Genomic DNA, 12,312 nt, shown 5'->3' on the forward strand with positions numbered 1-12,312 from the left:
AGTCAGGCCAGGCAAGGAAAGGGGCATTGCCACCTCCTCCTATTGCCTTCAGCTCTCCCTACCCTACCCAGTGAGGAGGCAGACATCCAGGTGTCAAGCCTCACCTGCACCTTCCTGAGAAAACCAATGGTGAGTCCAGCCAGGACAGGGCTCCAGCCATCAAAGTAGCCAACAAAGGAAGAGGCAGAGGTGCTACCTGGAGAGATGCAACTGAGGGAGGTGGAGGTAGTGAGGCCCAGAAAGTGTCCTGGGCAGGAAAGAAAAATGGGTGCCCCAGTTTTCCATGAAGTATGAGGCTGGAGAGAAGGTACAGATGGAGGTTTGAGAAGTTGCAATCTGTTTGCAGTTTCTACAGGAAGCTTGGTATTTAGAGAAAAGCGTCTGGAATGGCTCTTCTGTGAAGCTGGGGTCTCTTTTTCATGATTTGTTGGTGGCTCCTGCTTCCTCTCCACGCTCTGTGGATGTGGGCACAGACCTAGAACAGCCCACTAGACTTTTCAAAGGCATTTGCATCTGTATAAACAAAATCTGACTCCAGCCTCCACTGCTTTCTGTCTTCTTGTCTCCCTTCCTGACATCCTCCCAAGACACAGAACATACCCCCAAGAGCCAGGTGGAAATTTCCCAGGCTTCTGACGACACTGATAGGCCACAAGGTTGGAAGACAGTTGGGTATTCACTGTTTGCAAGGAGGAAAGGGCCAGGAGAAGGCGGGCATAACTCCTTCTTCCCCTCACATTCTCAATTTAGTCAAAAGTGTTCGAGCCACATTCCTTCTGGGAACAAATTTCACTGCAGAATTTGTCTCTGACTTTCCAAGCTGGGCTGATAGCATTAGCCTGGCATTGAGCCTTTTATCAACCAGGGAGGCCCATTGATTAGGAAAGGTAAGCCTGACAGACTCATAGCCTGGATGGTCATCTCCTCAGGGGTGATGCTATTGTTTGTAGCATATGGATGGACAGGAACCTAGAAGTAATTGCATCACTTTTCATTAATGGCCCTGGAAATGGTCCCACCTGACATTTCATCTGGGCCCCTCTGCTCAGTGTCTTTTCCTGCTTGGCCAGTAGGAAGGGGGGATTCTCCTTAACAGGACCCCTTGCCTGTGTTGACCTTCCAGCCCTGAGGTCAGCCATTTTTCTCCTGGGTGAGGGCACCCCGCAGTAAGTGGACAAAAAGAGGTTCCTTCCCTCTTGGAACTTTTAGCCCCACCTCATCAACTTCTCCTTGTAAGAGACAAACGTCCTTTGCCAGGGTTCCACTGAAAGGATAAATCATGGCTGAGTGAATTGAAGACATGAGTGAAGTTAGAGGTAGAAAGGTTTTGAGGAGTGAGAGGCAGCATGCTAATCATCTGGGGGAAGGAGATTCTAGAAGCCATGAGGAATAAGGAGGGTGGGATTCACAAAACAATCCCCAAATTAATACAGAATAAAATGCCAGGCAGTGACACATACAATAGAGAAGACTGGCATAAGCAAAGTCGTCATGGGGGACTGCTGAAGAGCTGTTTTATCTAGGGGGAATCAGGAAGGCTCCTCTGAGGAGGTGATGTTTGAACAAAGACCTGACCCAAGTGACAAAGTGATGTAAGAATGAGCAAGGGCAACGACCCTGAGACCTTGGGTTTAGGATCAGCAAGCCAACCTGTGTGGCGGAGGAGGCATATGCTGGCCTGGGAGTCTCCAGGAGAATGTTGGGTTATATGGAGAGCACTGGAAAGCCACAGGAAGGCTTGGAGCAGAGGGACAGGCAGGTTGTCAGCACAGGTGGGCTGCCCTCTGCCTGCTTTTCTTTTTTTTTTTTTCTTTTTATGTGGATATGACAGTAGGGTGTATTACAACCCTTTCCTTATTAGAATCCCATTCTTGTGGTTGCAAAGGAAAGTCCTCTGCCTGCTTTTGTGCCTCCCTTCCTGGTGGGACCTGGACCCAGGCTGGACCTGCAGATGTGGCAGGTAGTTAAGGAAAGGGTCCAGGAGAGCTGGGCGTGGCCTGGTGATCCCTCTGTGTCCTCATCCTTTTCTCTTCCCTTTTCCTGTCTCTTCCTTCCCCTCCTCTTTTTCCTGCACTCTTTGCCCAAACCACTGTGTGCTCATTTGGGAAGGTCAGCAGCCCCTGGCCTTCCCACCTCCCATCTACTTCAGGGTTGCTAAAACTCTGTCCCTGCTCCTTGACCCCCACAGAACTCTGCATCTCACTGACAGACTCATGACACCCTTGCAGTGTACTGAGAGGGTGACCTGGGCCTCTCACTGATGAAATGAGTAGGTCTCAGGTCCTGCAATTTATTCCAATTTATCTCTTGAGCAGCTCAGGGAAATAACCAGGCAGCTACCTCTCTGGGCAGAGAGGAGAGAGGGGCATAGACATGGAAAAGTTTCTGTGCTCTGGGGTTGCTTTCCAGTGGTGGGATTCCTCTACTACAGAGCTGGCAGAGATAGCTGCTGCACATAGGAATAGAGCACGCAGGTGCTTTGGTCAGGCCTGGGAGGGAGACATTATTTCTTGGAAGTGCTCCAGGAAGCAGGTGGCACTTGCATTAGAATTTGGAACACTTGGAGGCCTTCTGGGGGCTTTAGAGAAAGGCCCTGCAACGGGTCCCCTGCCATATGCAAGTCCAGAGCAGCCCAGGCCCACAGTGTGCGTTGGCTTTCTTCTGGTTCCTGATGCTATGATGAAAGATGAACAAGAATGGAAATGTGCTCTCAGTGTGGTTAAGAGACAAGACCAGCCTTAGGGAGTCAGTGAACTACCCACCCTTAGCATTCACCAGGACCAAATATGGCCTTGCAGTGAGCAGGTTGTCAGAGTAGAGGGAAAAAAGCTGCACAGGACCTTAGGGGTCATCCCGGGCAGCTCGTTTTCTTGAGGTCATGGGGTCCTTTGAGAATCTATGAAAGCTATCGACTCAGAAGAAATGCTTGTCTATGCAGACACACTAAATTGGTTTTTTATTGAGGTATAATTTATAACCCATAAAAGTTGCCATTTTAAAACATACAATCCAATGCTTTTTAGTACATTTACAAGGTTATACAACCACCGTTGCTTTCTTACTCCAGAACATTTTCATTATCCCAGAAAGAAACCCCATACCCTTTGTAGTCATCCCCCATTCTCTCCTTTTCCCAGCCCCTAGCAACTTGATCTACTTCCTGTCTCTGGTTTTGCCTATTCTGGCACATTTTATATAAATGGAATCACACAATATGTGGTCTTTTGTGCTGGCTTCTTCCATTTAATGTTTTCAAGATTCATTCATGCTGTAGTTTGTATCAATACTCTATTTGTTTTCATGTATAATATTCCTGAATAATATTTCATGTATGGATACCACATTTTCTTTATCTGTTCATCAGTTGATGCACATCTGGGTTTTTTCTACTTAGCTCTTATGACTAGCTTGCTATGAACACTCACATACACATTCACACACGAAAATTTGCAAACCGTTTCAGAGATTCACAGAACTCCCAAAACCTATCTCATGACTTAGGAAAGCCTCATTTAATAAAAAGAGGGAACTGGGAAAGGTGGTGCACACCTGTAAGCACAGTGGCTGGGGAGGCTGAGGCAGGAGGATCACAAGTTCAAAGTCAGCCTCAGCAACTTAGTGAGGCCCTGTCTCTAAATAAAATATTTAAAAATGGCTGGCGATGAGCTGGTTAAACACCCCTGAGTTCAATCCCTAGTGTCAAAAAAGTGGGGGAAGGGATTTGAGAGGAGATGGACATAACTTGTTACTGTTTATTGAGTGGTGCTAGGTTAAATTCTTTATGTCAGCCTCAACAACCCTGTGACATGTTATTATCCCCCATTTCAGATAGGAAAACTGAGGCTCAGAGAAGCCATATCAGGCTTCTTAGAGAAGCTGAGATTTAAGCTAAGCCTCGACTGCTAGGCAATGAAGGGCAGTTACACATCTGTCTCCACCTGACTCCCACCAAAGCCCCTATTTCCTTCCATTTATTTTCTAAAGATGTATTAATGCTCTGTTTGCCAACAAGCCATCCATTTTGCTAAACCCAGAGCCAGTCCAGCATACAGGGAGCATCCCAGATTGCCAGAAAATGACCCTGTCCCCAAAGTGATGTGTGATCGAAGCCCCTGCCTCCTGCTCTCCCACTTCAGGAGAAGCTGGGCCTCTAGCCACACTGGCTTGTGTATCTGGTTGTAGTAATAATAGCTCAGGGACATCCATCTCCTGAGCAGCTGAGACATCTGTAGCCATTGCCTCACTGTACCGCTCCCACTGCACACCCTGCCTGGCAGGGAGGTATCGGGGCAGGTTGAGGACAGCATGTGGCTAGGGTTCTGCAGGGAGGTGGGCAGCTGCTGTCTGACGCCCATTGACACCATCATGCTCTGCTTTGTCCTGTAGCCGGTGGACAACCAGCAAGCCATGGTGCGCAGGGAGTCCCTGGTCAACCTGGAGAACTTCAAGAAGCAGTATGTCCGCAGGAGGTGGAAGGTGTGTGTGGTTTGGAGTGGTTGGGGGAGAGGGCCAGCCAGGCACCCTGCCGCTCTTCAGGGTCCCTGAGCACATTCTCACCTGGCATCTGTTTTCTCTCCCTCCCTCCCTCAGCTGTCCTTCAGCATCGTGTCCTTGTGCAATCACCTCACTCGCTCCCTGATGAAGAAGGTGCACCTGAGGCCAAATGAGGACCTGGTGGGTAAATGCAGGACCCTTTGGGGCAGAATTCTGGGGGTGGTGTGAAGCTTGGAAGTAGGGGGACCTTCTCTCCCCTGTTGAGGCAGGTGAGTGCTAGTTATTTCCAGTCTTTTCTGCTGGCCCTGTGCTCCTCTGCCCTGGAGCTAGTGTGTAATCAGCAGAGGTATATGTTTGGGGGGCCTCTGGCTGGTGCTGGGTGGGGTGCTCCAACAAGGCAGCATGAACTTTTGGAGAATCTTAAATTCTTTCCTGCTCCATCTTTGAAGAGATTGCTGCTCCCACTCCCTCCCCATCCCTCCAGAACCGCCCTGAAGACTTATAGTCCTCAGAGGATGGTGGGGACTCTGGAGAATGAATACCAGAGACCATCCAAAATTTATTTCTGATGATCCAAAAATCTACTTTAGAATGGGAATTTTACATCCTCTTTTAAATCCTCCCATTTCTAGCTTGCTTTAGATTACCATTATCAATAATAATATTAGGATGGTTTCTTATACTTGTTATAGTTTTATGCATCTTATAATGGGATATGCTGAAGAGAATAGCCTCTAGAGCCTCTAGAGCCAGACTGCCAGGATTCAAATCTGCCACTTACTAGCTAAGTGATCTTAAGGAAATTACTTAATCTCTCTATGCCAAAATGTCATCATTTGTGAAATGAATTAAATAATAGTTCCTACCTCATAGAATAAATATGGGGTTGTAGTGACCTGTCCCTGAAATTTGGCATGTAAGTGTTCAATACATGAGAGCAATTATTACTATTGTTTAAAATCCTCTTATAGACTTTAAAATACAACACTAATGTCAGTATTTCAGTCTGTAGGGATTCCCTGGCAGCTCCCCCACTGCGAAGGTGAAGGGGGCCACCCAGGAGGGTCTGAGTTGGTACAGGCCAGGACAGAAGGTGACTCCTTGTTAAAGAAGGGACAGAGAATCAACTGTCTGAGACACCTGAGCAGCCTCAAGATACACAGCACTTAGGCACATCCCAGGACCCAGCACTTCCCGTACTTCCTACTCCCCCCATGTATCCCGGAGTTCTCTTTCTTCAGCCTGAGCTTTGGTTTATTCCTGCTCTTGCCAAGACTTGAGGATTTATGACTCCAGAAGCCTACAAGGCATTGGCCAAGTTGTATCCCTTTTCTGTCTGCTTCCCTGACCTGCTATAAAGGGGACTGGACCACTCTCCCTCTGAGCATACCTGTCAATCACATGCAGACTTTACCCAGCTTACTTTTTTGTTGTTTGGCTCTGATTCATGGTATAAAAAGTTGCTGGTCAGCAGAGCTTGAGTTATTTTTATTATAATGGCAAGACTTGGTCCAGGATGTATTTGGCTGAAGTTAACCTTGCCCTTGGATTTCCTGCTGGCTCAGGCCAGCCTGGGAGGGTGCATGACAGGGAGCAGACATGCCTTTCATGAGCCCTGACCCCATTGCCATGTGTGTGGAGAGAGAGGACCAGAGAGTAATGGTGAAGAACATACATTCTTTTCCTAATTTTTGTCCTAGCACAAACACTTGAAGATAGTTTTCTTTTTATTCAAACACTCAGCATTATTAGCTCCGTGGCTCATTCTACAAGTGGAAAAGTATTGAGTCCCAAACAGACATAGTTTTTACAAAGGGACTTTTCTTAAAAAAAAGGTAATGATAGGGCCCTTTTGTTTGGGGAATATTGAAATTGAACATCTAACAATTTTTAATTTTTTTTTAAAGAGAGAGGGAGAGGGAGAGAGAGAGAGAGAGAGAGAGAGAGAGAGAGAGAGAATTTTTTAATATTTATTTTTTAGTTTTTGGCGGACACAACATCTTTGTATGTGGTGCTGAGGATCGAACCTGGGCCACACGCATGCCAGGCGAGCACGCTACTGCTTGAGCCACATCCCCAGCCCCACAATTTTTAAATTTTTTTAAGATGACTTTATGAAGTCTGAATTAGTTCTTTTTTGTTTTTAATCTTTCTTTTGTTTATTTATTTTTATGTGGTACTGAGGATCGAACCCAGGACCTTGCACGTGCTAGGCAAGTGCTCTACCGCTGAGCCACAACCCCAGCCCTAGTTCTTCTTTTAATAATTAAAAAAAAATTTTAGTTGTAGTTGGACATTTACTTATTTATTTTTATGTGGTACTGAGGATCAAACCCCGTGCCTTGCAAATGCCAGACGAGTGCTCTACTACTGAGCCACAACCCCAGCCCCTAATAATTTTAATAATTATATTAGTTAGTGTGAGCTGAACAGAAAGACATCATGCCCTCTGGGCAGTTACCTGGGCTCTGCTTTAGCCATGTTGGGATGGACAGACTGTATTGTTTACTTCTTTCCTTGTTCATAAAAATGAGCTTTTCAGAAGTCATTTCATTGGAAGAGCTGCAGGGCAAGGCTTGCTGAAGGTGCAGTGGAAGTGAGTCAAGGTGGAGGGGTTGGAATGGTGGCTGTTGGAGCTTGGGGGGGAACCTATAGCTTACCTCTCTCTCTAGACTGAGCAGAGACTCAGCAGCCCACAGACAACTTATCCTTATGTGTGGCCACAAAGGGCACCAGATCTAATTTTCATTATTATGGTGGGTGTCTTTTGGTGCCTGGTTTCCCTTAGATGCCCTACCTGCTTTCCTGCCTCCAAGGAGGCCTCAAGTTTGTTAGTCTGGCCTCATTTTAAGCCCCCCACCAGACCCCTCCCTTCCACTGGTCTCTGGATATGCCCCAGCTGAGGTATATCAACTTAGGCTGCCCAGCCCAACCCGCTTCCTGGCATCCCATAACCCCCTGCTCTGGCCTTCTTTTTTTTTTTTCCCCCAGAGGAATTGTGAGAGTGACACTGAGGAGGACATCACCAAGAGGAAAGCCCTCCACCCTAGGAGGAGGAGCAGTACCTCCTAACTTGGCTGGACTTGCAGTGGCTGCCAGGGAGGTCCAGGCCCAGCGGGGCTCCCTTCTGTGCAGACTCTTGGACCCAGCTCATCACCAGCAGCCAGGCGTTCCACATTCCTGAGCACTTTGCAAGAGAAGGGCCTGCAGGATTCAGAAAAATTTGCAGGGGAGCCAGGAGACCCTGGGAGTTCTGGCTCTCTCCTGTGGAGGAGGCTCCAGCACTTCCAAAGCTCTTAATTCTTCATGAAACTGGCTTTTATCTGTCTGCCAATCTCAGAATCTGGGCAGGGGTGTGAACTTCGGGAAATGATGTAAAACATCATCTTCATCCCGGCATGAAGGTCAGACTCAGGCAGCTCTCCTCACAGGGTGAGGGAGTTCAGAACCAGCCTGGTCAGAAATCACACCAGGAAGACAGAGACCTCCCACTAAGGGAACAGTGAAGAGAATCTTGGAATATGAGGGACCAATCCGTGACCTCCTAGAACCCACTGGAATCAGCATACCAGAGTGACCAACATACTAGACCTTCTAGAACAACCATTGTCAGCCCACTGTGCTGTAATATTTTTCATTTTTATTAAACTTTTGGTTTATCTGAGGCTTGGCTTCTTTTAGGGCTACCTTCTTCTGATTTCCTTAGCCCAAGGGCCTATGACTTGGAGGTGCTGAGGGGACAGAACCTCAGAAGGTGATTCTAAATTGTCCCCTCCTGCCTTCAGGGTGTCTGCCTTCTGCATCCTTCTCTAAAGGTCTCCAAACCTGACGCCAGCATGAAAGGCCTGAGCTCCCCACACCACCCCTGTACCACTCCTGCTGCTATGGGCTAATCATGTCTCCCCCAAATTCATATGTTGAAATCCTAACCCTTCCCACCACAGAATATTAGTATATTTGGAGACAGGGTCTTTAAACAGTAATTAAAATGAAATGAGTTCACTGAGGTGGACCCTGATTCTCTATGACTGGTCTTATAAGAAGAGATTAGTTGGACACAGTGCCACACGCCTGTAATGCCCCCAGCTCTGAGTCAAAAGGATTGCAAGTTCAAAGCCAGCCTCAGCAACAGTGAGGCAATAAGCAACTAACTCGGTGAGACCCTGTCTCTACATAAAATACAAAATAGGGCTGGGGATGTAGCTCAGTGGTTGAGTGCCCCTGAGTTCAATCCCTGGTACCAAAATGAAAGAAGAATCAGCCAGGCACGGTGGCACATGCCTATAATCCCAGCTACTCTGGAGGTTGTGGCAGGAGGATTATAATTTTTTTAGGACAGTCTGGACAAGTCAGAGAAACCCTATCTCATAAAAGGGAGGGGGCTATCGGAAGAGCTGTGGATGTTGTTCATTGGTAGAGTGCTTGCCTCCTATGCACAAGGTCTTGGGTTTCCATTACTACAAAAAAGAGTGGTGGGTATTGCTGGGCACAGTAGCCTGCCTTATTGTCACAGCTACTGGGGAGGCTGAGGCAAGAGGATCGCTTGGACGCAGGAGTTTGAGGCCAGCCCGGGTGATATAGCTAGAACCCATCTCTTTAAAAAATAAAATAAAGAGAGATAGAGAGAGAAGGGGAAATCATGGGAGGAATTATGATTGTATGCTCAGTCCATAACTTTCAGATATATTCATACAGATGTAATATAAAAAATATATCTTTTTAGACTTTTTGAAAAAAAAAAGAGAGAGAAGGGGAGATTTGGATACAGAGGGGGAAACATATAAAGACACAGGGCAGGGAAAATGGCCTATAAGCTAAGGAAAGGGGCCTTGGAAACAAACCAACCCTGTGAACACCTTGATGTTACAATTCTTGAGAAAATAAATTTTTGTTATTTAAGACACCTAGTCTGTGGTACTTTGTTATATGGTACTCTTTGGTTCTTAAACCCTAGTAAACAATACCTGCCAACTATGGCCAAGATAGAGATGGGAATTTTAACAATGCAGATAGAAGAACATAAAGAAGGGCCCAAGGGAGAAAGGAGAGGATAAAGATGGATTCCTCTTTGGGGGAATATGGCAAGGGTACCTGCATGGCAGAAATCCAGGCCCTGCTTTTCCAGCCAAGAGAATGGCGTTGCTGACCAGACTCAAGAGAGGACCCATGGAAGTCAGAAGTGAAGAAGTAAGGGGTGGCCCTGAGAGTGGGAAAGTACATAGAAGGGGAAGGGAGGGGAGTTGTGGAAAGTGAGCCAGGGAACCAGCTGAGGAAGTGAGCCAGGAAGTACAGGGCTGGGAGGGATCAAAAGGGTAGAAAGGAAAGGGCCCTTAGTAGGGCTCCCTGTGTCAGCAGTTTTAAGCTCATTGTGAGAGAGCAGGCCAAGCTGCTTTCACCCTGTAGAGGGATTCTGAACAAAATGGCCCCTAAAGAACAGAAAGGCCATGCAGTTTCAGAAACTCTCCCAGCAACATGGAGGGGGCCTGCTAGCATGCTGTAGAAAGCTCTGCAACTGACCTGTGTGTCCTGGGCTTCCCCAGTTTTCAGACAGAACCAGCCCCATACCTTGCTTCAGTTTGGGAGGACAACTGAGGCTGAGAATTTCTGACTACACTCAGCGCCCTGGACCCGTGAAGGATTCTTGACTGAGCCTGATGATATAAATCAGCAGGAAATATTCTGCAACATGGGCTCGCTGGGCACTACTAGGAAGTCATTTGTGGTGGAGGGAGGTGGCTCCTCTCCTGCCAGGAAAGAGAGCTATGAAAGGCTTGTCTGATCACGATCGTGGGCTTAGCCTTTTAGATCTTAGCACAACCATTCTTACAGAATAGGAAATAGAAAGCCTAGAGAGAGGAAGTGACAACTTCCTGCTTCACACAGAAAGTCTGTGAAATGTCTGGTAAAAGCCCAAACTTCCTGACTCTTAGTACAGTGCTCATTTTTTTTCAGCTCAATAAACTGTGGTGGGCCTTCCAGGAAATAGATAGATTGCCTCTTTTTTTTTTTTTTTTTCTGATACTGGGAATTGAACCCATAGATGCTTAACCACTGAGCCACATCCCCAGTCCTTTTTTAAAATATCTTATTTAGACTCAGAGTCTCACTAAGTTGCCTAGGGCCTTGCTAAATTGCAGAGGCTGGCTTGGAACTTAATATCCTCCTGCCTCAGCCTCCTGAACTGCTGGGATTATAGGCATATGCCACCATACCCAGCTAGTTTTGCCTCATTTTTAACAGGCTGGCACTTGTATTTTACTGTTACCTACTTTGTCCTTCATTCTTAGAAATGGAAGAAAGTGTCATACTTGTTTCTATACATCTTTCCTTATTAAAAAGATATTGCCCCTGGGTGAGGACAGCCCAGCAGCCAACCCCCATGGCTGCAAGGCAGACAGGGAACTAGTATTTACTGGATTCTCACTATGTGTTTGGCAGTGTCCTAAATGCTGGAGTTAGATTAGGGAAAAGGAAATACAGTCTCTGCTCTAAAGGGGTCTACTTCATCATGCCCACCGACTGTTCCTCCTGGTCTTCCTGTCTAGGTTATATAAAGCCCTGTTGACTGAGACAGCTCTCTGGTGTTTGATGGCATCTGCTGGATTTCCCAGAATCCTTTGGAAAGCACAGGGCCAGGCAGGGGCAGAGAGGGCCTTTGAGGATGCTTATCCATTGAGGATGCCTTTTGGGGCCAGAAGCCAGGCGCCAATGCCACTCCCAGACACTGCCCCAGTCACTGTGGCTCTCTGCTAACAGATGGCTGCTGGCCTGCAGGTGACAGGATGAGTGGAACAGCTAGCCTAGGGGAACCAGGAGCATTCTGTTGGCTCTGAAGGAGGATGTGTTGGCCAGCTGACACTTCAAGGCTAAAAGAAGCCACAGTGTGCTCTGAGGCAAATGGAACATTTCCAGGGATAAAAGTCATGCACAGTTAAGATGCAATTCTTTGAAGAGGTCCTTCCCCAGAGCATTTGCTGTGTGTTTCAGGATGCTGCATTAATATTTCACAAATATGTATATCAATATTTTAACGTGTGCTGTGTTTTAATGTCAATCTCACCAGCTTTCCTGACTACAGATCTTAGATTATACTTGCCTTTTCCACTCAGATGTTTATTTGCCAAAAACCTGGTTTTGGAAGCAAATGAAGGTCATACTGTAAGAGGTAAATCATTAAATCTCTCTCTATATATAAAAAAAGTCAAGCCTTCTGTTCCATAAAGAAGCAAGTATATGTGAAAAGAGCTAAACTGAGGACTGTGGTGTTGAAAGGAATTGTATCTGGCATAGGTTTGTAGAACTTTCTTTCCATCTGGTCCCCAGCTTGATGTCATCCTGATAATGTTCTATTCACTGTTGCTGCACCTCAAAGAATATCTTCCTGGGTAGTCTACTGAGAGAATCCCATTCTAAGCAAACCTTAATAGGCTTAGGGACTGGAAAGTTGAACAGCTGTGAACAATGGGTTGACATTTCCAAAAGTAGAGACACAGTTGGTGACCTCCCATGAACAGTTTCTCTCTTCTTTGATTTTCCCTCTCTCCCACAAATTCTCTTTCTCTCTCCCTCTAGCTATTAGCAATTCATAATATATAGCTAAGCATATATCTTAGTAATTTCTTATTGAGTAAAATTTATGTTCCCAGCTCTCAACCTAGAAAACAGTTTATTATATTTTCTAGGGAGAAATCATTTTGTAAGTATTTTTCCCCCTGTGGATCTGTGATCCACCACCCTCCAGTGAAAGGGGGAGAAAAAGAGCTCACAATAATTTTTTTAAAAAACTGCTCTGCAATAGGAACATTCTTCACACATTTC

General features: G+C 46.4%; 1 protein-coding gene across 4 annotated transcripts in view; it reads left to right on the plus strand.

Moving 5' to 3' along the window:
* Positions 1-12,312, plus strand: part of Dapk2 (death associated protein kinase 2) — a 151,540-nt gene that overhangs the window by 108,014 nt on the left and 31,214 nt on the right. For 3 of the 4 annotated variants that reach the window (XM_048793399.1, XM_048793396.1, XM_048793397.1), the window contains exons 10-11: positions 4,387-4,476; positions 4,591-4,674. In XM_048793399.1, the coding sequence (XP_048649356.1) occupies positions 4,387-4,476; positions 4,591-4,674 (174 nt within the window). Of the gene's footprint in view, positions 1-4,386; positions 4,477-4,590; positions 4,675-7,485; positions 9,394-12,312 lie in introns of those variants that run through there. The other variant, XM_015480565.2, reaches the window with a different exon arrangement.

This window comes from Marmota marmota, unplaced genomic scaffold (genome assembly GCF_001458135.2).
Source record: "Marmota marmota marmota unplaced genomic scaffold, marMar, whole genome shotgun sequence".
NCBI classification, from domain to species: domain Eukaryota; kingdom Metazoa; phylum Chordata; class Mammalia; order Rodentia; family Sciuridae; genus Marmota; species Marmota marmota.